The following is a 27104-nucleotide window of genomic DNA, read 5'->3' as shown; positions in this document are numbered from 1 at the left end:
TGTATTGGTGGAAAAAATCTAATTAGCACTTTAATATTAAAGCATGATTCCCCCCCACACACACACCCTGCAATTCATTAATTAGCGGCCGATTATCCAGTATCAAGTTGGCCTGTGGTCTATGCCTCCTTTTTTGCAACATTAAATTGTGATTCTAATTTTACCTGAAATCTACACTATAGATCTCCAGGGAATTAGTTTCATCTAAATTAATCTTAATGAAGGCAATTAAAGCAAATCAGACAAGTTAGAGATAATTACTGGATCAATAAAACCTCTGAACTAACCTATTCCGAACACCTCCAGTACATTAAATAGATATAGATTAAAACAAAGTTAACCCACTTCCATCTAAGACTTTGCTGCTGTTGAAATAGTAAGAAATGGGAGAAAGGAAACACTAAGATTCTGTTATCAACTAATCCATCTTGATAATTATGTTCCTAATCAGCAGAAGACAGACTACAGTAGAAGCTCTTCAGTAGAACTAGTGACACACAATGACAGCAAGATTCTTCTTTGTCCCCTTCCTTCTATCTTTTCCATACAATTCTATGGAGTATACGTAGCGTTTATTCTTTACCAAAATACATTAACATTAACTTAAATAGTCTATAAATGGCAACAAAATTATGTGCAAAATTGTATGATACCTAAACCCAGAGTACATCTAAAGCATGAGATAGAAAATTTTACCATGACAAATCTTTCCTTCTCAGGATTTCTTGTAGCCAATGAAACACTTCAAGAATTTCTCCTGGGGACAGGAAAAGATTGTCCTACATTCTGGCTCTCTGTCTTTTAAAATAAAATAAAATAAGGGAGAGGGGAGAACAGTTAGGCCGTCTGTTTTCTCTAAACTTGTGAAGAGAGTGCAACAATAAGATTCTGTATTTACTTTTGAGAAAGTCACATTTACTTCAGTGGACTTCTTCGAATGGCTTGTCATTGCAGTCTAGGATTCAGAAAGCTAGCTCTGTTATGAGCTGTTTAACAGAGACTTCTAAATCGAACAAAAATGTATAAAAGTTAGAAAACTCCCATTATATAGCCCCATGATGGGCTCAGAAACAGTAATCAGATTGAGGCACCTCCATAATCAGCAGCCAAAGAATGGAGATAATGACTAGAATTTCAAGTGTGCATGCCTTAACTATCACTTCAGTTTAGAAAGTTGATATTTTATATAAGTTGCCTGAGTCTAAAGTATTCATTAGTGGGGGTTTATCTTCTCGTTTTAATTTACTTAGTGGTAATAGTCAAAGTTGTCCTCTTTCTCCTTTGCTCTTTAATTTATCTCTCGAACTTTTAGCTCTGGCTATTAGGCAAGACCAAACGATTTCCAGTATTCAGATGGGTAGTGAGGAAGTCAAATTTGCTTTATATGCAGATGATGCCTTGCTTTTTTTGGTCCAACCCTAAACACATCCTTGCCTCCCTTGACTGCTTTAATTTCTAAGTGTGGGACCTTATTAGGCTATATGATGAATTATCAGAAATCAGTGGCTCTGCAACTTTTTCTCTGCAAAGATCTCTGCAAAGATCCCATACTGAATAAGTGGGTTTTCAAGTGGGCAGATAGTCATTTTAAGTATTTTAGAGTGTTAATTTTTTAAGATTAAAAAATTAGCAAATGGTTCCTATTAATTTAAATCCCCTCATTAAACAAACTGAGATGGATCTTAACTGCTGAGGAAGGCCCCGTTTTAGTTTTTTGGGGGAAGATTAATATTCTTAAATCTTATATTGCTCCCAGATGTATATATTTGTTACATGGGTTGCCCTTGTATATTTCTCCTTGGGAGGTGGATGTTTTATTTAGATCTTTTTTGTGGGGAGGGGGGAATAAGCAATCTAGAATTTCTTATAAGAAACTGCAACTGCTTTTAAAGAAAGGTAGTTTTGATTTGCCTAATTTCCAGATATATCACAATTCCTTTCTTATTTCCAGAGGCATATCTAGGGAAAAAGGCGCCTAGAGCAAGCACTGAAATTGCGCCCCTTGTCCAAACATCTGACACCCATCTTTCAGATAACTTTACCGTAATATCAGCTGAAAAATACAAGTCAAGCTCGTTAATCTTTTAATATTTCAAAAACTATTTAGCAGTGGACGTAGCCAGACCAAAAAATGCAAGAAAATGACAAATTTCAGTATGCTGGGGCTCATGATATACCCAAATACTATGTGGAGGTGTACTTGGAAAACTAAACAGAAGTGCCTGTCTAATTCTCTACTATGCATTGTAACATCACTATTACATAAGTTTTAAAAATAAATGGAGAATTTGACTTTTCCCAGATACTCTGAAAATCATTAAAGGATATGCAGAGTAAACTGTGTCACTGCTTGGAATATATTCTAGTATTTCAGAAAAACAGTTAAAATGAGAGAACGAGAGCAAGAAACTCCCAGTGGGCCTTAATACTAAGGATTTCACACTAATTCAAAGACAAACTCACCATTAATAGCCATATTATTAAGACATCACATTTAACTCACTTATCACAAGAAGCAAAGTAAGAGCAAATGAATACAATCCTAGCTCATAAGCTTCAGCTCAGTATTCACAAGCCCTGATTCTCTGTACATAGTGCCAAACTGAATATGTATACTGTGACTTATATTAAATTAATTTTTTAAAAAATTTTTTACTTGTAGCCCCTCCGGGGGGCTTCCTAAAGGCCGGGGATGGGGTCTGCAAAGGTTCCCCTTCTCCCTGCTAGCCTCTAGCGCCTTGCAGGGACCATTTGAGTATGTGCAGTGGCCATTTTTAAAAATAGTGGGGTGTTTTTTTAAAGAAAAAATGGCCGCCAAAAACAAAAAGGCCACCGTGCATGCTCAAATGGCCTCTGTGAGGCCTGGCATGGCCTAGGGCCTCACAGAGTCCATTTGAGCATGTGCGGTGGACATTTTGTTTTCAGCGGCCATTTTAAAAATAATTTAATTTTTAAAAATGCCCCCCTTCTAGTGGCGCCTGGGGCACGTGCCCTGCCTGCCCCACCTAGATACACCCCTGCTTATTTCTCAAGCTTTGTACTGTAGAAAGCCTGATGAAATGCGCAAGGCTCCATTTTTGGCAATAGTTGAGGTCCAACAATTAGTAACTCTTTTTGGCTAAGCCGCATTAGGTTCAAGGTTCTTGAAAAATTCTGCTTGGTATAGTCCCATCTATTTTGGCTGTAAGATCTGCTTGGAAAAAACATACTGTTCCATTTCCAGACTTGTCTATTTGTGCATGAGGAGTCCACATTATGGGGTAATCCCCAAATAACTATTGCTGTAAGACCTGTCTGTTGGCAGAATTGGGCTAATAGTGATATATTTTTTCTATCCCAATTAATATCCTCTGCTTCTGTTTTTAAACCATTTCATCTTATACAACATGAGTATGTTCTAAAAGCAAATGGTGCTTGGCAATATATTCATTTAAGGCACAGCATATCTAAAAGGTTTGGTCCTCATGCTATTAGGGCTTCGGAAACTCCGAATATTATCAAATTCTGTCATTATATTGGTGAATTTGATCGGGCTCATATAATATGCTTTATAATTTTATCCACGTCCAGGTAGCACCTCCATTCAATACTGAAATAATAAAATAAAGCTTGGAATTCAATGTTCTGATTATACAACATCAGTGGGATGTGATTTTGGCTGAAACTGCCAAAGTATCTTATGATTTGAGGGGTCAAGTAAGTTCAACAAAAAATAGTCTTTTGTTCTTATTGGATTTGACTCCATGAATGTGGGCTGAACAAATCTGATAAGTGTTGGAGATGTGGGGAAGGAGACGCGGGACTCTTACATCTGTTCTTTAATTGTAAAGTTATATCTCCACTCTGGAAAAAGATGTGACTATATCAATTTAGTTATAGTGAGGGAATATCCTCTAGACCCCATTTCAATTGTTGGGAATTCTCTCTGGTAAGAGATACCCTTCTATTACAGCAGAGTGCACTGAGGCAAAACACAGCAGAGTCTGCCCAGGCATGCATGTATGCTGAGAGTAAAAGAAACTTGGAGCCAGTTCACAGTTTCAAATCAATATAAGGAGTCTTAATTGGTGAACTCCATTCTAGATAGTATAGAGGAGAGATAGGATCTCTAATCTAGCTAGCTAACTGGATGCAGAGGGATGGTTTATGCATCTCTGCACACATGGTGCAGGGAGAGAGGAGCATATTTTATTTATTTATTTATTTATTGGTAAATTTATATACCGCCTTTCATTAAAATAATCCCAAGGCGGTTTACAGCAAAATTTTAAAACAAGATGGTGAAAAAGACACAATTAAAATATTAAGTGAAAAATATTAAACAAATCTGATTACAATTTTAAAACAAAAGCATAAAAGCAATAAAGAGTACAAAAAACTGCAACAGAGAATCAAATAAATGCCTGGGCAAAAAGCCAAAATTTTACACCCTTTCTAAAAGCTGTGATGGAGACTGAGGAGCAAATAGCCACTGGGAGAGCATTCCAGAGTCTGGGGGCAGCAACAGAGAAGGCCCTGTCCTGCGTGCATGACAACTGAGCCTCCCTCATTGTTGGCACCCGGAGCAGAGCCCCCTCAGATGACCTGGTCAAGTGGGCAGTAACCCTTGGGAGCAGGCGGTCCCTCAGGTATCCCAGGCCCAAACCGTTAAGGGCTTTAAAGATCAAAACCAGCACCTTGAATTGGACCTGGAAACAAACTGGTAGCCAGTGCAGCTCTTTCAAAATGGCTGTGATGTGCTCCCACCAGGCTGTGATGTGCTCCAGATAAAACCCTAGCTGCCGCATTTTGCACTAGCTGCAGTTTCCGGATATTCTTCAAGGGCAGCCCCATGTAGAGCGCGTGACAGTAATCCAGCCGTGACGTGACTAAGGCATGGGTAACCGTGGCCAGATTTGCCTTCTCAAGAAAGGGATGCAGCTGGCGCACTAACCGAAGCCGTGCAAAGGCACCCCTGGCCACTGCCTCCACCTTAGCTTCCAAAAGCAGAGCCGGGTCCAGTAATACCCCCAAGCTGCGTACTTGCTCTTTCAAGGGGAGTGCAACCCCATCCAGAACCGGTAAAATCTCCTCATCCCAACTGGTTCTCCTACTGACCAACATTCTCTCTGTCTTTTCCGGATTCAATTTCAGTTTATTAGCCCACATCCAACCCATCACGGCCTCCAGCCCCCAATTCAGGACATCAACCATCTCCCTAGGATCAGGTGACAAGGAGAGATAGAGCTAAGTGTCATCTGCATATTGTTGACAACTCAGTCCAAGTCCCCAGATGACCTTTCCCAGCGGTTTCATGTAGATGTTAAACAGCATGGGGGACAAGACCGAACCCTGCGGGACCCCACAGGCCAATGGCCATGGAGCCGAGCAGTAGTCCCCCAGTACCACCTTCTGGACCCTCCCCCCAAGAAAGGACCGGAACCACTGCAACGCAGTACCTCCAATTCCCATACTCGAGAGGCGGCCCAGAAGGATACCATGGTTGATGGTATTGAACGCCGCCGAGAGGTCCAGCAGAACCAACAGGGACACACTCCCCCTGTCTAGTTCCCGGCATAGGTCATCCACCACTACAGCGACCAAGGCAGTATCAGTCCCATACCCAGGGCGGAAGCCAGATTGAAAAGGGTCCAGATAATCCGTATCATCCAACACCCTCTGCAGCTGGGATGCCACCACACGCTCTATCACCTTGCCCAAAAACGGCAGGTTAGAGACCAGTCTATAGTTGTCCAGGTTGGCGGAATCAAGGGAGGGCTTTTTTAATAATGGTTTTACGATCGCCTCCTTGAGGCACGATGGCATCCTGCCCTCTCTTAATGAGGCATTAATAATCACCTCCAACCATCTACCTGTACCCTCCCTGGCAGCTTTTATTAGCCATGGAGGACAAGGGTCAAGAGCACACGATGTCACCCGCACACTGCCCAGGATCTTGTCCACATCCTCAGGCTGCACCAATTGAAAAAAATCCAACACAACAGGACCAGATGGTACCAGAGGTACATCTGCCAGAACTGCCAAAACTCTGGAATCCAAATCAGCACGGATGCGAGTGACTTTATCAGCAAAGTGACACGCAAACTGATCACAGTGGGCTGTGGATGGTTCCTCCCCCATTACCTGGGGGGATGTGTGCAGCAATGTCTTACCTCCACGAAACAGCTCCACCGGTCTGCACTGAGCAGATGCAATGGATGCGGAGAAAAAGCATTTCTTCGCTGCCCCCACCGCCACGGAGTAGTCCCTAAAATGGGCTCTAGCCGGTCTTTGGTCAGATTTGTCATGACTCTTCCTCCAGCATTGTCCAAGCCGTCACCCAAGTTGTTTCATCGCCCTAAGCTCCGAGGAAAACCAAGGAGCCGAACGGGCTCCACCAAGCAGGAGAGGGCATTTAGGAGCAACTGTGTCAACAGCCCGGGCCGTCTCTCCATTCCAGAGATCAACCAGGGCCTCGACATGGTCACCAGCATTGGACACTGGAAACTCCCCACGGGCCTTCTGGAATCCAAGTGGATCCATGAGCCTCCAGGGGCGAACCATTCTAATCAGTCCACCTCCCCTCCAGAGGGCAGACGGAGCAGTCAAACTAAAACCCACCAGATGATGATCTGTCCATGACAAGGGAGTTATCTCAAACTTCCCCACCTCCAGATCATTTATTCCTTGGCCAGCAAAAATCATATCCAGAGAACGTCCTGCCATTTGGGTAGGGCCCGATACCAATTGAGACAGGCCCATGGTTGCCATGGAGACCATGAAATCCTGAGCCACACCCACTGGGGGGCCTCAGTGCAGACATTGAAATCTCCCAAAACAATAAGCTTGGGGGAACCCAAGGCCACCTCCGAGACCACCCCCGCCAGCTCAGGAAGGGAGACTGAAGTGCAGCGGGGTGGTCGGTACACCAACAGAATCCCCAGCCTATCTCGGAGGCTCACCCTCAAGGACAAACACTCGAAATTCTGAGATTGCCTGACCAGGCACCTGGAAATGGGGAGGGTCTCTCGCTAGATGACCGCAACACCCCCTCCCCGACCCTCCAGGAGGGGCTGATGCACACTCAGGAAACCTGGAGGACAGAGCTGAGAGAGACCAACCCCACCCAGCTCATCCAACCAGGTCTCTGTCACACATACCAGGTCAGCATGCTCATCCACAATCAAATCGTGGATGAGAGATGTTTTAGTATTAACTGACCTGGCATTCAGCAGCAGCACCCTAATCCTCGAGGGAGTGTTCTCAGAGCTCCCAGGGGTCTCAGGGTTGGGAGAAGACCTGGAAAAAGGAACAGGCCCCAGTTGCTTGGACCGTTTCCCCCTGTAACGGCTTGCCCAACTCCCACCACCATACCTCCCTCTGCCCACTACCAGTGATATTGCTGCCCCCACATGTATGTGTTGCAAGGGAGAAGAAAGAGAAGAGGAAGTGGCAGGCAGGCAGGAAGTAAGTCCCTGAGAGTAACAATCTACATATCAAAGGGATAGTGTCAGAGCAGTAGAGAAGGGATGACCAATGTCTTGACCCCTTAGCCCTCTGACTCACTAATCTGTCCCCCTCTGTCATTGAGACATGAGACAGCACAGAGTCCTTCACTTCTAACATCAATTTTGTTTGGATTGCCTCCTAATGTTGAAGGAATAATCCCAAATCAATGGGAATGGGTCACTAGGGCCTTTCTGGTGGCTAAATGGATCATTTAACAAAATTGGAAATGAAAATATCCTCCAGATATTGACTTCTATATAAATAACTTAATTTAATTTATATATGTTATATATATTATATATAATTATAATAGTTATATAATAATTATTTATAATTAAATAATAATTATAAATATATAGTTTAGTTTTATTTTATTAGAATATAATAATACTTATATATTAACTTATATATAAATGGTTTCTTGATTTACTTACTCTGGTAGCCTCTTATTCTTCCAAGTATGAGGGGATCTGGTCTGAGTTTTTGGAACTATTTGCATTGTAAGTATATACTCTTCATATATATATATATATATATATATATATATATATATATATATATGAATGAGACATGTGTCAAACTGTTCCATATTAACTCCAACAACCATTCTTGGAACCACAGTATGGGAATAATTTCAATAAACAACCAGATTCAGTTTACCTGGCCCTAGAGTTTGAACATATATTCATAACTAATTAAAAAGTAAGGTTTCAGTACCATTTCATTCTTGAATACACACGCAAATATATACTCAATCCACCTTATCCTGCCAGTATATGTTTGTCCATAATTTGTAAATCATTAGCTGTGTTAATTTTAGTTTCGTTTTTTTCTCTTCTCCAAAATTCCAGACTCTGGAATGCTTTCCCAGTGGCTATTCGCTCCTTGGTCTCCATCACAGCTTTTAGAAAAAGTGTAAAATCTTGGCTTTTTGCCCAGGCACTTATTTGATTCTCTGCTGCTGCTCTATAGTTTTTATTGCTTTTTTGCTTTTGTTTTAAATTTTTTAATCAGATTTGTTTAATATTTTCCCCCCACTTAATATTTTAATTGTGTCTTTTTTACCATCTTGTGTTAAAATTTTTTTTTTGCTGTAAACCGCCTTGGGATTGCTTTAATGAAAGGCGGTAAATAAATTTAACAATAAATAAATTTAACAATAAATAAAATATCACTCAGCTTAAAATATTTATAATACAGCAGGGAAATACACTAATTAAAAAAGTAAATTCCACATTTATTTTTTATTATTCATTTATCATAAGAACATAAAAGCAGCCCTCCTGGATCAGGCCCAAGGCCCATCTAGTCCAGCATCCTGTCTCACACAGTGGCCTACCAGATGCTGCTCAAAGCCTACAGGCAGGAGTTGAGGGCATGCCCTCTCTCCTGCTGTTACTCCCCTGAAACCGGTACTCAGAGGCATCCTGCCTTTGAGGCTGGAGGTGGCCATATTTATATACTGCCCGAAACTCATGTCTCTTGTCTAGTTTATAGTAAAAACAATAAAAATTAAAACAAAATTAAAACATAAAAACACTAATTTAAAATTTAATGCGATATTAAAACTGTTGAAAACGATAAATCTAATTAAAAGCTTGGGTGAACAAATATGTCCTGACTGCCTTTTTAAAGGTTATCAAATATTTGGAGGCTTTTATTTCAACAGGGAGGACATTCCAAAGCCCCAGGACAGCAATGGAGAAGGCCTGTCCCTGAGTAGCCACTGGATGAATCGGTGGCAACTGCAGACAATCCTCTCCAGAAGATCTCATTGGGCAGTGGGGCTCATGGCGAAGAAGACATTCACTTAAACACCCTGGGCCTAAGTTGTTCAGGGCTTTATAGGTTATAACCAATACCTTGTATTTTGCCTGGAAACTTATTGGCAGTCCAGAAACTTATCGACATTTGGAGACCTTTTCTGAAATTATGTATCTGGCATTTCATGACCCCAAAGACCTTCAATTTAAGGTGAGAGTTACGGCACTCACAAATTTTCATTTGTGCTACAAAAAGCATGGAAATTGTTAAAGGGAATACTTTGATTTCTGCACCATGCAAACAAAACAGATGTTTCACAGTTTCACATATCATGCTCCATTATTATGCTCCAAATTAGGTTCCATGAGCCCACACTTGGTCTTCTATCTTATTTATTTACTTATTTATTAAAGAATTTGTGGAGTTTACTCAAAACCACAATACTAGAAGCCCAGTTAGGTTGTATACCCAAAAGGAGGAAAAAAACCACTAAGTCCAAGAATATGCCAGCATGGCTAACAGGTAAAGTCAAGGGAGCCATGAAAGGGAAGAAGACTTCCTTCCAAAATTGGACGGCCTGTCCAAATGAAGAGAACAGAAAAGAACACAAACTATGGCAAAAGAAATGTAAGGGAGGCAAAAACAGGGTTTGAGGAACATTTAGCTAAAAGCATCAAGGGGAATAACAAAAAAGTCTTAAAATACATCAGATGCAGGAAAGCTGCAAGGGAGGTGGTTGGACCATTAGACAATGAGGGAGTGAAAGGGATTATGAAGGAGGATATGGAGGTTGGTTGCAGAGAAGCTAAATGAATTATTTGCATCTGTCTTCACGGAAGAGGATACTGGGCATATACTTGTTCTTGAACTAGGCTTTTCAGGAATGGAGACTAAAGATCTGAGTCAGATAGAAGTAACAAGAGCTGATCTAAACTGTCTGGAAAAACTGAAAACTAACAAATCACCAGGGCCGGAGGGTACCCATCCAAGAGTCCTCGAAGAACTCAAATGTAAAATTGCTGACCTCCTTGCTAAAATATATAACTTATCCCTGCAATCAGGCGCTGTAGCAGTGGAATGGAAAGTAGCAAATGTAACATTGATTTTCAAAAAGGGATCCAGGGGCGATCCGGGAAATTATAGGCTGGTTAGCTTAACGTCCGTTTCAGGCAAATTGATGGAAAGCATCCTCAAGGATAAAATTGTAAAGCACACAGAAGAACAGGCCCTGCTGAGAGAGAACCAGCATGGCTTCTGCAAAGGTAAATCTTGCCTCACCAACCTTTTGGACTTCTTTGAGAGTGTCAACAAGTGTGTGAATCAAGGTGATCCAGTTGACATAGTATACCTGGACTTGCAGAAAGCTTTTGACAAAGTTCCTCATCAAAGACTCTTGAGGAAACTTAGCAGTCAGGGGATAAGGGGACAAGTACATGTGTGGATTGCTAACAGGTTGAAAGACAGGAAACAGAGGGTAAGTATAAATGGAGAGTTTTCACAATGGAGGGAAGTAAGAAGTGGGGTCCCCCAGGGATCTGTACTGGGAACAGTGCTTTTTAATTTATTCATAAATGATCTAGAAGTAGGGGTAAGCAGCGAGGTGGCCAAATTTGCAGATGACACAAAATTATTTAGGGTAGTGATATCCAAAACAGATTGTGAGGAGCTCCAAAAGGATCTTTCCAAACTGGGTGAGTGGACGATAAAATGGCAAATGCAGTTCAATGTTGGCAAGTGTAAAGTGATGGACACTGAGATGAAAAACCCCAACCAAGTATATGTTGATGGGATCTGAGCTGTCAGTGTCTGACCAGGAGAGAGATATTGGGGTCATGGTGGACAGCTCGTTGAAAGTGTTGACTCAATGTGTGGCAGCTGTGAAAAAGGCCAATTCCAATTCCTAGAGCACTTTTCTTATGAGGCAAGGGTACAACACCTGGGACTATTTAGTTTAGAAAAAAGACCACTGCGGGGAGACATGATAGAGGTCTATAAAATCATGCATGATGTGGAGAAAGTGGATACAGAGAAATTCTTCTCCCTCTCACATAACACTAGAACCAGGGGTCATCCCATGAAATTGATTGCCAGGAAATTTAGGACCAACAAACAGAGGTACTTTTTCACACAACACATAATCAACTTGTAGAATTCTCTGCCACGAGATGTAGTGACAGCCAACAACCTGGATGGCTTTAAGAGGGGTTTGGAAAATTTCATGGAGGAGATGGGCTTTGGGCTTGATCCAGCAGGGCTGTTCTTATGTTTCTTATGTTCTTATTTAGCATATTTTTATAGTGCCCCAAACTTGCATCTCTGGGCAGTTTACAACAAAACAATAGAAATAACAGAACAAGTTAAAACATTACAACCATTTAATTTTTTAAAAACTATTAAAACAGTATTTAATTATAAGCTTGGGTGAACAGATGTGTCTTTAAGGGCTTTTAAATGTTGTCAGAGATGGGAAGGCTCTTATTTTAGCAGGGAGCACATTCCAAAGCTTTGGGGCAACAGCGGAGAAGGCCCGTTCCCGAATAGGCACCAGACAAGCTGGTGGCAACTGCAGAGTGACATCTCCTGATTATCTCAATGGGTGGTGGGGTTCATGGCAAAGAAGACATTTTCTTAAATACTCAGGGCCTAAGCCATTTAGGGCTTTATAGGTTATAACCCGCAACTTGTATTTTGCCTGGAAACATATCGGCAGCCAGTGTAGCTATTTCAATACGGGAGTAATATGGTCTCCAAGATGACCTGGAGACCAACCTGGCCACTGCATTCTGGACCAACAGTAGTTTCCAGACTACATACAAAGGCAGCCCCACATAAAGTGCATTGAAGTGCATTCCAGTCTGAAGGTTACCAGAATATGTACCACTGTTCTGAGGTCGTTTATCTCAAGAAACAGACGCAGCTGGCACTTCTGGCCACCGCCTCAACCTGAGATACCAGGGAGAGGCTCAGATCCAGAAGCACCCACAGAAAGCATTCCTGTTCCTTCCAGGGAAGTGTGACCCCATCCAGAACAGGCAGATCAAAATCATCTCCTGACTTTACACAATAAGTATCAAGGTATTATCTGGATTCAGTCTCAGTTTGTTATCCCTCATCCAGCCCATCACTGCCTCAAGGCAGGCATTTAGGGAGGTTATGCCTTCCCATGATGATGTTGACATGCAGAAATAGATTTGGGTGTCATCAGTATACTGATAGCACCCTGCACCAAATCTTCTGATGATCTCTCCCAGTGGTTTCATGTAGATGTTAAACATCGGAGACAATATATAGCCCTGAGGGACACCATACAAAAGTTCAGATTTTGAAGAACAACAGATTTTGAAGAACAAAGGGACACCATCTGGAACTTGCCCGAGAAGTAGGAGCAGAACCACAGCAAAGCAGTGCCCCCAACTCCCAACCCCCTTAGACGTTCCATAAAAATACTATTGTCGATAGTATCAAAAGGCGCCAAGAGGTACAAAAGGACCAACAGAGTCACACTTCCTCTGTCAATTCCTAATTGGAGATCATCCATCAGGCCTACCAAGGCTGTCTCCATCCCATAGCCTGCTTGAAAGTCTGTCTGAAATGGGTCTAGATAATCAGTTTTCTCCAGGACTGTCTGGAGCTGGGAGGCCACTGCCCTCTCAATTACCTTGTCCAGTCATGAAAGGTTGGAAACAGGCCTGTAGTTGCTCAATTCTGAGGGATCCAATGCAGGCTTCTTCAGAAGTGGTCTAATAATTGCCTCCTTAAGGCAAGGAGGCATCCTGCCCTCTTTCAGAGAAGCATTTATAGTCCCTACCAGGCCTGCCCTCCCCGCCAGATAGTATAAGCCATGTTGGGCAAGGGTCAAGAGAACAGGTGGTAGGCCACACCATTCCAAGCAGCTTATCCACATCCTCAGGAGCCACAAACTGGAACTGATCCAACCTAACCACACACGAGGAGTTGTTGGATACCTGCATATCAGACATGGCAGTAATTGTGGAGACTGATTCTAAGTCTTGGGATTGTTTTTAATGAAAGGCAATATATAAATTTAACGATAAATTTAAAAAAAGTCGGCACAAATACGAGAGATTTTGTCCACCAAGAACTCATTAAACACATCACAGCAGATAATGGTTCCAGATTCTGATTCAACGGAGTAGGAGCACATACTAGCCCTCTCACAGCCCTGAAAAACTCCACCAGACGTGAGCTTGCAAATGCAATACAGACAGAAAAGAATTGCTGCTTTGCTGCACGTATTGCCTGAGCATAGATCTTCAAATGTGCTCAACGTTGAAATCTGTCAGATGTAAGCTGAGTCTTTCTCCACTTGCGTTCTATTGCGCCGCTTCAGTCCCTGTAGTTCTTCCATATACCAAGGGAAGTGTTTTGAAGCAGGTTTGAGTGGACGCTTCAGAGCAATCATGTCTACTGCCCTGGTGAGTTTGCTGTTTCAATTCTCCACCAGGGCATCAACAGAATCACCGGCAGAGCCAACAATAAATCCCTCCAAGACTTCTTGAAATTCTACTGGATCCAATAACCTTCTCAGTCAGACCATCCTAATAGGCCCGTCACCGCCGCTGAGGTGGGAAATGATTGTGAGACCAACCTTAACCAGATGGTGGTCCATCCATGACAGTGGGGAAATCACAGGAGTCTCCACTCACAGAACACCACCCTGATCAGAGTGAAAGACCAAATCAAGTGTGTGACCAGCAGTGTGCATCGGTCCCGAGATCATTTGGGATAGGCCCATAGTTGTCATGGCCGCTATGAACCGTCTCGGTTCATAGCAGCCATGACATATGAACCACCCTGCTACGAACCACCCTGGACAGACTGGTCCCGGAATGAACACTGAAGTCCTAGTCCTTCCACAAGCCTGGGGGGACTCCAACGCCAAACCCAAGACCAAGTCCATCAGCTCAGTTTGGGACTCTGTTGCGCAGCAGGGAGATCGGTACACAAACAGAAGTCTTAGTCTATCCCTGATCCTCAAACCTAAGTACACAAATTCAATATGGCTAGACACTTCCACAGGGATCCTGGTAAGGGAGATGCTATTCTTTTAGACCACAACCACTCCACCTCTCCACCCACAGCTCCTCAGCAGAGTACCCTGGAGGGAGAAGCTGGGACCAGACTGGGCCACCAGCCTCCCCCAGCCAGGTCTCTGTGATACATACTAGGTCAGCGCCTTCATCCAGAATCAAATCATGGCTGATTTCCGATTTGTTCTGGACCGACCTGGCATTACAACAGAGCAAGCTGAGGTTCCATGTGTAATTGGCACTGCTCCCCGAGGTCAAAGAGCTGGTAGGACAGCCAGAAGGGGAAACAGCTAGGAGATTTCTGATTTCTCTTGCCCTGTAGCGGCCCACTGACCTGCCAATGTTACTTCTTCTGTTTTTGACATTAAGCTAGGTGAAATTCATCCAGGCAGAAATGCAACAGGTGCACTTTCCTCAATCCCTTGCACTGTGTGTCTTCATTTGATCTCTCTTTGAAAAATGCCCTGGTAATAGACTATTCAGTGAATTTCACAAAATTCTTTACAGCTATTTAGGCTAAATTCTAAAAAAATACTAAGTAAGGACCACAGTACTAATGGTAAAATGTCCTGCACAATTATCAGCTTTCCTGTTGAAAAGAAGTGTGTTACGCACACTGACTGACATACTGCACAGAGAACCATAAACTGAAGATGATGCACCCATGCTGCTGCTGAGGCGGGGCTGCTCCATGTCTACTAAGTATTACATAATTGAAGCTCCGACACTACTGGAAATTATGGGAGTAGGACAACTGCAATTATACATTGCTCAGTAGGCATGGAACAGTGTCGGCATGCTTTAGAGCAGGGATGCTCAATGTTGGGTCCCCAGATGTTTCTATGGGAGCTGTTTTTGTTTTTTGTTGCTGGTGTCTATCTTATGCCCCCCCCCTTTAAAGATTGTGAGCCCTTTGGGGACAGAGAGCCATTTTATTTATTTATATCTATGTAAACCACTTTAGGAACTTTTGTTGACAAGTGGTATATAAATATCTGTTGTTTTTGTATTATTAAGCACACACACAGAGAGACATTCATTCATTGAAATCAAAATGCATTTTTTAAGACAAGTGTTTACAATCAGTTTAACCATCATACATCCAGCCCTGCCTATTCCCCACCACATTGTATTCTCATGGGTAAAGATAGGGAATGAGAGGCTTATGAGAACTTCCCATATCCCCTTCCAGAGCTCTCCTATCCACTTGTGGGGAGGGCAAGGGAAGAACAGCATGCTTCTGTCCTATGGATTCCCTCCGCACATGGAGATGATCAGATCAAGTCAACTAACCTGAGTAAAAATCTGGATTCAAATGATTTACCAAGGGGAAAACTTTCCATAGGGTAAACATAACCACTTGGTGATACCGTGGCATAGCAATGGTCAACTGTGCCCATACAATGTTTTGCTCTAAATATTTTTTTCAAATTTATTTATTGTTAAATTTGCATACCACCTTTCATTAAAACAATCTCAAGGCTATTCACACATAAAAATTAAAACAAGACAAACAATTAAAATATTAAGCTAGAATATAAAAACACAGATCTGACGAAAAAGATTTAAAATATAAGCACAATATAACCATACAAAATACAAAGCAGCAGCAGCGGCAACAATCATACTGGAAAAAAGCCAAGATTTCACATACTTTCTAAAAACTGTAATCGAGACAGAGGAGTGAATAGCCACTGGGAGAGCATTCCAGAGTCTGTGGGCAGCAACAGAGAAGCCCCTGTTACGTGTGCATGATAGCTGAGTAACCCTCACCATCGGCATCCGGAGCAGAGTCCCCTCAGAGATGTTAAGCAGGTAGCAACCCTTGGGAGCAGGTGGTCCCTCTGGTATCCAGGGCCCAAACTGTTAAGGGCTTTAAAGGTCAAATCCAGAACCTTGAATTGGACCTGGAAATAAATTAGCAGCCCGTGCAGCTTTTTCAAAATGGGTGTGATGTGATCCCAGCAGGCAGCTCCAGATAAAATCCTAGCTGCCACATTTTGCATAAATGAACACTGACTGAACATTGCTATTTGAAAAAGAATCCTTAGATGCACAACTAGATTTTACTAATACATAATGAATGGTTTTGCAATTATATCATCACAAACTCAGGATCTAAGTAAGCAATGGCTGAACCATCAGAAAGGTTTATAAGCCTGAAATTCAAGAAGATGAATGGATACTGGCAATCTTTTAAACCAGACTAGACTAAAAAAACTAGAAGCATCAGAGTTCAGCACAGCTTTGCTAGAATTCAATAGGTCACACATTAAGCTCGTCCACATGACTGTTTCGGCTGTGGCTGGGGAAGGAGGGGGAAGGCAGACTCTTGTTTACCTTCCCCCGACATGACTGGCACTCCTTCCTTGGTGCTGCCGCTTGTGTGTCCGCATGATGAGTGGTGTGCCAATGAAAAGGCTGGGGGAAAGAGTGTCCTGACCTCCAGGAATACCACAGTGCACTATGCAAGCAGCATGGCACGTCGTTGCCATTCTAAAGGCCAGGACACTCTTTCCCCCGGCCCCTATGGAAGCACAAGCTGCTGGAAGTCCATGCTGCCACATAGCCGGGCAGTGGAGTGGGAGATCGCACACCTCAGTTTTAGCCTGGGTAGACAATCTGGGCTACCTGGTGGAGGGCTGGGATCAGTCCCGATCCCAGTGCTCCTTTTGACCAACCCTGGTAGGGCTGAGCAAGCCTGGGTAGGGCTGCTTGTGTGAATGGCCCTACTAATTGTTCTAAAGAAAAAAATTCAAAATAAAACTGATCATTTTGCAAGTTATAAGCAGTGCATCAATCAATCAATCAATCAATCAATCAATCAATCAATCAATCTCTATTATGGTCACAGACCAGCATAAAGTACATTTTAAATCCTAAGTAGCAATAGATTTTATACTCTAAGACTATCATAAGATGATTTAAAATATACAATAAGAAATATAAAAGGTGCTAAAATAATTACTAACATAAAATGATTTAAAATATAAAAAATAGGCATGTGACTGCACTAAAAATCTAGCTATGGCTCTAATAAGAGACATAGTAGATTCCAGGTTATATTTTGATTTAACTATGGCTGCAATAAGAAGCATAGGAATAAACCATGTAGCAGTACCCTAGATTGTTTTGCATGCTTATAAAATAAGAAAAGGTTTTAAAAGCTTTAAAACATATAAAATCATGACAGTCATCATTTAAAATAATAAGAGCGAATATGAGTTAAAAGGATATCATATAATATACAGAAAAATAAAAGTCAGTAAAATAGTAGCCAGGAAGTTGCGGGTCTATAGGTTGTTGGGTTGCTGCATTAAGGCAGTAGCCATGGCTGTCCTCTAGTTCATAGAGGTGGGCTCTGTGCACACGTGATCATCGTCCGCTGGATATTAATTGCTGCCGCACAGAACCTGGCGACACTGTAGGTGGCAGCAGGGCTGCTATCGGAGCAGCAAAGAGGTGTAAAACTGGTCCGTTGGCTCAGGATAGCCATGTAATAGTGATAAGATGAGGGAGGCATGGATGTCCTTGTAGAACAGACACTGAAGAAGAACATGTCCTGCTTTTTCTACCTGCCCTTAGCCACAGGGACACTTGCGCTCTGAGATTGAGATCTTCCTATATAAGTAGTGTATCAATTCTTAATTTAGCTATGTACTCTCAAAGATTTTGTGTGTATATTTCACTCTGTGCTGGACCAAAACAATACTACTACATTAGTATCTTTCATTTCACCAATATAGCTTGATGTAAGAATAATGCAGAATAATAGTGGAATCGAATTGATCCAGAGAAGTGGATAGTACTGCTCATATTCTTCAGCTTTAAAGAAATCAAGTGCCCTGTGATGTTTGATAGTCTCAATTTATTTTGTAATTGCAATGTATACTCTGATGGTGCTGGGATCAATCTGTATCCCATTTACAATAACTGAGAAAATTTAACTGACCAGCACCTCCAGTTCAGGTATTTTTGTATGTACAAAAACTTGATTATTGACTCCATTATTTCTGTTGCTATTTTATTCCTGGACTACCAAAGGGAAAAACTTAAGGAAGGGTTTCCACTGCCATTCCACCTTTGGTGTCATGCTCAGGGTAATCCCCGAAGTTTGGTATTTGATTAACTTACTCTGTGGTACATTCAGCTCCCACACTGGTTTTGTAAAATGCTCACTTATTCTGAATAGAATTGAGAATAAATACTTTTAGAGCTTTCTATTTCTTATTATAAGGGAGGATTGTAAGGGAAAGTGGTTATATGGAGAAAGCACCCTCTTCTAATAAGCTGCTATTGCTTTTCACAGTACCCACTGCTATCCACCCCCTCTCACACACACATTTGTCTGTCACTGAACTTTTGGGCAGTTGTGTCATGTCTTTTTCCATTTGTTTCAGGAACAATTCTCAGCAACCAATAAAATTCAGAAGTGTTTAGGAAGGGATCTGTACAGGTATTCAGACACCAAGCTTCTGGTCAGTTCTAACCAGAACTAAGGCATGTACATGTGCTCAGCTTTAGGGCAAATCATTCAAATATTGCTTGAGGAGGATGCTAAAGGATGTTATGTGTATCCTAATTAGCAGAAGCAATCTTTCCCAGTTGCTTCTGCAGCTCCCTGAGGCCCCCAAGAAGCTGATCCTGATCATCATGGGACCCTTGAGAACAACATGGGATGTGGTATGGAGGACTGCAGTGGAAGTCTTGGAAACCAGGCACAGGGAGCTACAGTAGGGAGGAGGGAGTGGGGGGAAGATCACTTATGCCAGGGGTTCCCAACCTGTGGTACTCCAGATATTGCTGAACAACTCCCGTCATCCTCAGCTACAGTTTATTGTGGCTTTGGGTGATGGAAATTGTAGTTCAGCAATATCTGGAGTACCACAGGTTGGGAACTCCCGGGTTATGCAATTTTCATTATTCTCATGCTACTTAGAATACAATACATTTAATTTCTCTCTCTCTCTCTCTCTCTCTCTCTCTCTCTCTCTCTCTCTCACACACACACACACACACACACACAGGCAGAAATATATATAATACTATATATGGCAGAAAATAGCATGTGCTTTTTAAATTATGCAAATCAATAAATGCTTAGCTTTTGACACCTTTTCATTTGAAACAATTCCTTTCAATAAAAAAGTTTCAAGATGCCCCAAGCTACATATAGCACACAAGATATGGCTACAACCAAAGTTTTCAATTATATCCATACTTGCTGCAATTCCAATGATTGCAAAAACAAAAAAGGAAAAAAAAATTACACTGGCACTGCAACCTCTTTCCCCCCCTCCCCCCAAGGCTCTGCAACTAGGAGAATAAGCTGTACAGCAGCAGTGTCTAGTGGATTTCAAGCAAAATGAATTTCACCCACCATGCCAACACAAGTGGGTCAGCTCTCGTGAAACATCTTAACAACAAAGTAAACATCAAAAAAGAAAGAAAATCTGGAAAAGCTTCACATATACAGAAATGAAAATCAATGCATAAGCTGTCAATCCCTGCATTACACATAAGAATGCAAAGGTTAATTGACGGGGCTTGCTTTTATACTAGAGTGTATACTGTATTTGAAAATCTAAAAGCAAAATGGACTGAGTGTAAACAAAGGAACTTCCATTATTTTTGATACAAGACAAACCATGGTTCCAAGTTAATACTTGGCTTTACTAAAAATGACTATTTCCATTAAGCTACAACCCATGAAACTATAAAATGCAGTTCAAAAATAATTTTGCTCATTTAAAATGGTGTTAATTTAATTTTTTTATGTCCAAATAATTAATTTGGAGAAATGAGATGCAGGCACAAAATAACTCAGGATCAAAAAAAAGCTTGTGTATTCAGTGTACTATTTGGTCAATTATGTGTATCTGCCAGCCACGCTGACTAAGCTTTTGTTTCTCAAATAAAATTGTGGCAACCTTAGCAGCAGGGAAGTTAAAACAGCAAGAGAGAAAGGTTTGATGGTGTGCCAACATACAATGGAAGGGAATTCAATAGCAAGCTGCAGAGACAGTGAGCTTTTATCAGACACACTAAAAAGTGGTGGTGGCTACACGTCAATGCTGGACCAGAGTGTGTTACTGCAGAGTGCGACTGAGTGTTTTCCCCACAGGCAATACACTATTATTGACTCCCCCCCATTAACATGTAGGGTGGATATACATTTATTGAAGGTTCTAATGGAAGGCTGAGGGACTCCTATCCTGAGGCCAGAGCAGAAAGACAGCCTATCACTTCATGTAATGGTAGCCCATGTGTGACAGACCTGACCTACATTTCCCCCTTTCTTTCTCACAACAGCCTGTCACTGTTTTAAGATGCTATTTTCCAAGATGCAGAAAAAGAAATGCATGCTGGAACTGCCTGGTTAATGTGTTTACTGAAATATTATTTATAACTTGCTTCCTAAGGAGCAGCTTATACCAGAGAGATGCATTACAAAAACTCTCCTAAACCCAGGCTTCCTTCATAAAGGTTGGTGGAGAGAATATGCTTTAATGATAGTGAGGAGTATATAAAACCATATGCTACACTATTTCTTTGATATAAATTTACTCAAAAAGTATATCTAAAATGCAGCAAAGGAATGTCATAAAAGGCATAATTCAAGTAATTAAGAGCATTTAATGAAATTGCTTTAAATACTGTCAAATGAAGAATGGCTAAACTAAGTCACTATCATCTAAATCCTACATTCATTATAATTAGTATTACGGCTCCCACCTAATGCTTTGTCAAAAGTAATTTAATGTTTTTACTGCCTAATGGATGTGTAGTAATCAGTATAAATAATGTATCTAAATATGGAAGTGGGATAAGAGCAAATGAAGTGTTTCACTCGAACAAAAAGCATCTGAAAAAAACACCACTGAGCTACTACTCCAGCCTCTACTCTCAAGAGCTGCTGCTGTTGCTACTACAGCACTCCTCGGCAGGAACCTACCACGCCGCTGCAGGTCATACGCTTTTTTTGTCTCTTCATTCCCTAGAATTTTCCACGCTCGATCAATTTCGATGAACCTCTGCATGCGCGCCTCCACTTCTCCTGCTGGCACATCTGCGCTCTGTTTGTCTGGATGATGCTGCCAATCAAAGAAAGGAAGCAAGGGGATGAGGAAAAAAAATATGAAGGAGGAAAATCAATAGTAAATATGAGATCTATTTTAAGGTGTATGGAGGATGTAAAGGTCTGAATGATGGTGCCAAGAAAACAAACAAAGGAAACAGCATTGGCCACATGAGATTACTGCCAGGTTAATTAGACCACTGGAATAGCAGCAAATACACCAGTGGCACAAATGTCACAATGTGCACTGACAGCTTTTTCTGGATAATTTGCTGATGAAATCATTGGTCTTATGGACAATTTACCTAGAGAGAATGACTAATGCAAACAGAAATAGGTACACAAAAATAAATACAAGATAGTAGGGAGGAGAAGATGATTTAGATCATAATATTACCATTTGAGCCAAATGTAAAGAACATAATTGTTCTATGCTTATTAACTACTTAGAAGCATTTCTTATTTTGATGATTGGTGCTTGAAATATTCATCAATAGAAGACATAGAACTGAATATAAATTTACCACATATGTAATTCTATTTTTGAAGCTATGAGTCAGTATCTTTAATTTATTCCAATCCTGCAAATAAAAAGCCCTTCCACATTTTTTAAGTCATGGAACACTGGATACAATGTTGTTTTCACTTATGGAATACCTATTAAAGGACAGGGCTAAAAAGTAAGATGTGTAAGGACAAAATAATATAGTAACATTTTATGGTTTGCATGAGTGTTGCTAACAGCATTTATACAATTAAAGTTATTCATTAGGCATTGATACAACTAAATTCTGTTGGGAAGCTGGTTCCTCCTATTCCTATAGCATAAAAATACTTCCCTAATACCTCCTTATTTCTGGGGATGATATCACACATGCAAACTGGCTGCCTTTTCTTGATACAGTCTTTTCTTTGCATGTGATTACATGAAGATATCTCAATGGAAAATGGGTCATACATGGGGACTCATTTCCATGAGCACAGAAATGCACAAAGTGCTACTTGGGGCACAGAAATGTCTCCATAATCGCCATACACATTCCAATTTATGCTAAAGCCTCTCTGTGTATCATAGATGCATAAAGGACTATCTGGAGGGAGAAAAGAACCAGTCTGTTTAAGTGAGCAATTTGGCCCTAACTCCATTTTTCTACTGGCAATATTCAGGAAAATATTTTGAAGGGTTTCAGACTTTCAGAACATCCTGTCTGTCAAAAGATTAGTGAGCATTCCTTACCTCTTTGCTCTCTGATGATGCTATTTAAAATTCCCTTTGATAGTTTCTGCATTATTATGGACATAATTATAGGACAAAGTGCTCTCATACAGCTCATTCTCCTTCAGCTCCATTGTAAAAATAGCAAAAAAATAAATAAAATTCAGGGGAGGGGTTATTTTGTTACAGTTAAAACTGTGTTCATACTCAATCATCAGCATTCAAGACTATGTATGTGCCAATGAAGAGTGCACAGCAGCATGTGCATCCAAAAACTCAACTCTCAAGGTTTTTTTTTTTTTTTAAACAATAAATAAAGTGGGGATGGGGCTAAAGTGAAGAGGGCATTTTTAAAGAAGTTAGAATTAATGGGCCATGGGGTTCAGACAACTTCATAATTATAGGCAACATGAAAGGAACAACAGACACTTTACCCTCAACCTTGTAGGCTGTACCGTTATCATTATCGGGGATGTGAACAAGAAGCTGGAATCCAGAAGGTATGAGAACATAAATTTTGATACTCACCATGTGCCACAACAGTGGTACTTTGCTAAGATTACTGGTTTCCCACATTATAGAACTGTATCATGTTCCCTGAAGCGTGATGGAACGCTTCATGCTGTTGTTGCTGTGCTTGCCCTGTCTTTGTGCAGGATAGCTGCAGCCATTAGTGCCAACCACCACCATCCACTCCAGGCAAGAGGATGTCACTCTAGGCTAGGCTTGAACTGAAGCAGTGAGAGCCAGTGATCAGAACCAGGGCTGAGTTGAGGAAAGAATAGCCAAAGAACTGATCACTGCTGTGACAGTACTGCTAACTGGGCAAGGAGGCACCTTTTTAACGTGGTGATTCTCTTTATTTAGCAGGGGGAGAGTAACTGGCTCTATCCACCCCCAGCATAGTACCTCCAGTGACTATTGCTGGTGTCTATCTTATGTTTATTTTTAGACTGTGAGCCCTTTGGGGACAGGGAGCCATCTTATCTATCTATCTATGTAAACCACTTCGGAAACTTTTTTGAAAAGCGGTATATAAATGTTGTTGTTGTTGTTGTGCTGTCTTCTTGCTTCTCTGCATGCCTTCCTGTCAGAAATATTCCATAAAGCCCTTCAGATCCAAGGCCTGATATTTTAGCTGATGAAGAGTCAAACTATTAATGAATGCCCCATGAGATCACAGCAGCTTAGCCAATAGCTAAAGAGATATGTAATCTGAAGGTTTTTCTCAAGCTTGTTGCATGCCTAGTTCTGTGCCTTTTCTGTCAAATTGACACAACCATTTCCCAGCAAATCTATCCTTGATATGGTAAGTATTCTTAAACAGTATCCACATGCTGGATCTGAATTGCACTCATATGAATATCAGATACAGAAAAGCAAAATACACACAAACACACACATACACATAAACTTGGGGAATTGGTTCCTTTTATAACACTTCAGTCATGTTAGTTTCCATTTGCAACAAGGCGTTGATCGTTTCCCACACATTGGGTTTATTATACTTCATCACTCCTGAAAGGATGTGTGAGAATACATGCATACAGTTATAGCTTAAGCAACAAGATAATGGTATTTATTTATTAGATTTGTGTAGTGAATGGTCTCCCCTCCCTCTAAAGGGTTAACAGGAAGTGAACCTGTCTTGACTGACAGGCTGGTGGCCTCCAGGGCTTGACCAATCAGTCGAACAGGTAGGTGGGACAGGAGAGCTATTGCTGGGATTGCTAGGAACAAGAAGTGGGGAGTCTGTGCAGACTAGCATGAGGTCAGCTGCCTCACGGAAAAGGCTGCAGGATAATCTCTCAGGGTGACAGATATGCAGGAGGCTTGATTCTCATCAGGAGTTTGGTGAGTTCAAGGGAAGAAGGCAGGACTTACGGCTTTGGGAAACTAGCACAGGGAACATTGTTTAGTCAGACTGTGCATCAGGAATTTATTTTGATTTTGTGTTTGTGTGCTTTGCATTTTCCTAAATATCTGTTCTTTGCAACTAAGTAACTAAGATTTCAAAGTATGTCACCTTAGAACCAGCAAGGTATATTGAAGCATTATTGTAACCAAGTTAAATATTTTCAAGTGTATCTAAAAAGCTAAAACCCTCAGACAGAACCAGTCTGTAGTAACTGAATAACAGTTTTTTCTACTGTTCCTTTTACAAGCTTCAGAGGATTGATTATTAACTGAGTAGGAGAAATAGAGAGTTTTCTATGGTGCAGAAAATGTCTCAAAGACAGATTGGCCAAATTAACAATTAACTCCAGGTGCAGGCAGATGCACGGGAGGGAAAGGTTTTAGTCTTGCCTTCTAGCAAGGGGAAGCAAAGTGAAATGGGGATTGCTACTCACCCAAACCCCATTGGGAAAGACTTCCTAAGCAGTGACTTGGTGACAGTGTTTTAAACTACCAGGCCTTCTGGGTTTACCAGAATTTTTTCTTAACTTTTCTGGATTTGGAAAGTTAAAGATTTTTAAACCAGCCAATCTGCTTCTCAAGCAGAGGAAAGGGATCACTCAGTGCCAGAACTGTCCCTCGTGCTGCAGAGTGGACTCAGACTGGTCAGTGAGTTAAGCATTAACTGGCTGAGTCAGAAGGGAAGGAAAATTCCTTCCAGCCTACAACAAAATCTGCTACAATTTGTATCCCGCTTTTTCTGGAATCTCCAAAGCAACTCACATCATTTATGAAAGTTCATTTAAAGACCTTAAAGAAATGGATCCATGAGTTATAAGCCATCCTAAGTAGCAAATGAAGAACATAAAAACAACAAAAGATAATGTGAATGAAATGTTTTATATAAACCGTCCAGAGACTCAAGTTTGGGGCACTGTACAAACATAACAAATAAACAAACCTAATACTTTCATTCCTGAAGTTGATGGAAAGAGATTTCCACCATTAATTTGCACAGCCACATAGTAAGTACATCCCTGACTCATGCCATCTCAATACACATCTTGCGGGCTTACAAAAAAGACCTCTTTTATTAAATAGAAGTCTCTATATATGTATTTGTATTTGCATTTGTATATACATGACTGGGCAATAAAAAACAATTGAGATAAACAATAAAAAGAAATCAGGGCTTAATCAATTTATCTGTACTTAATGCACCTAAACGGCACTTGATGCTCATGTTTGAAACCCCAAACAATGTGTAATAAGAGGCCACTGTGCAATTTAAGCACAGGAATTCTTGGATGATCAAATGTATTTTAGTTTGCTTCTAAGAGCCAACAGCAGTACTCACATTATAGAATATTCTACAAAGGCAGTATTAGCCATAATTTCTAAAGAGGTGATTCTATTTGATTTTAAAATGGGAAGAGGACCCCAAGCAAACTATAGAAACTATATAGAGTGCCAAAACCCACCAATATTTACTTATTTAAAATATTTAAAAAGAATATATGGAATCCTTGGAGTAGTGCTAGATATTGTGCGGTGCTTATCCCATTACTGCTACTACTATCTAACATGCTGACCTTGTGCTTGTCAGTTTGTCCATGAAAGGGGGCCAGCCCCAGGCAATGTGGTAGTTTCTGCATACTCGGGATTCCCCAAATACAAAAATAGTTTGTAAATTAAAACAACAAACAAACAGTGACCTCTGAGACTCTCAGGCTGACATCCTGACTAGTGCTGCACTTGTGCAACAAATAAAGCTATGCCAGTTCAAGAAGATGGCATAGCTGCACTAAATCACGGGGATTTTCAGAATTGTGCTCTTGAGCAAAACTGCAGTGGAAAATATGCCACATGAGATGTTCCAACAGGTTGCAGAACTTGTCCGAAACACAAGCTTCAGACTTAGCTCAACTAGGTAGCACAACAGCCTTGTGCAATCGTGGCATTACGATAGCCATGGAATTCTGAAGACAGTTGAAGATCACAGTTTTTTAAAAGGAAGAGCAGGTGGTGATGGTGGTGGAGGAGAGAACTGGCCTGTTGAAGCTCCTATGAGCTTATAGTATCTTGTGGGGGTGGATATTAGGATCAGGGAGATGTATGTTATAAGGTTAAACAACTCCAGTATCTGTTCTACATGGGAAGATTTCAGGAGGGAAGAAAGGAAAACAAGACTCCTTTCCTCTTTCCTATTCTTCAGAAACTTCTCCTGCTACATAGCAACAAATCACTTTGGTTTAAGGCTTGCAACCAGCCCCAAAACCAAGACTTTTAGCACTATATAGCACAGTGGGTAAAGGTTTCAGGAGAGAAGGATATAAATGATAACCTGAAAATTCATCTTGAACTTTTATCAAGAGCTGGAACACAACAAGACTTTGTTGTGGGTCCCCACTTATTCCTACTAGTACCAAACTTGAGAGTCCCATGACTATCATATGGGCAACAAAATGGAGCAACTCACAGGCAGTTTCTGCATATCCAGGGAACTTCCCAGGTATGCAGGAAAATGTCCATTTATAAATTAAAAAGGGAAACGGGAGAGAAAAATAACCTTATGAGGAGGAGAATGCTCATTGGACTGCAGGAGGCATGG

The 27104-nt window shown here is 41.1% G+C and overlaps 1 protein-coding gene across 4 annotated transcripts in view; it reads right to left on the bottom strand.

The window, feature by feature from the left end:
- Window positions 1-27104, bottom strand: part of DNAJC24 (DnaJ heat shock protein family (Hsp40) member C24) — an 81167-nt gene that overhangs the window by 10538 nt on the left and 43525 nt on the right. For all 4 annotated transcript variants that reach the window (XM_053283068.1, XM_053283070.1, XM_053283071.1 and 1 more), the window contains exon 3: window positions 21259-21397. In XM_053283068.1, the coding sequence (XP_053139043.1) occupies window positions 21259-21397 (139 nt within the window). The remainder of the gene's footprint in view (window positions 1-21258; window positions 21398-27104) is intronic.

The sequence above is a fragment of the Hemicordylus capensis genome, chromosome 1 (genome assembly GCF_027244095.1).
Source record: "Hemicordylus capensis ecotype Gifberg chromosome 1, rHemCap1.1.pri, whole genome shotgun sequence".
Taxonomy (NCBI): domain Eukaryota; kingdom Metazoa; phylum Chordata; class Lepidosauria; order Squamata; family Cordylidae; genus Hemicordylus; species Hemicordylus capensis.
The sequence above is the reverse complement of the archived record's forward strand: the minus strand, read 5'-3'. Positions and strand labels throughout refer to the sequence as shown.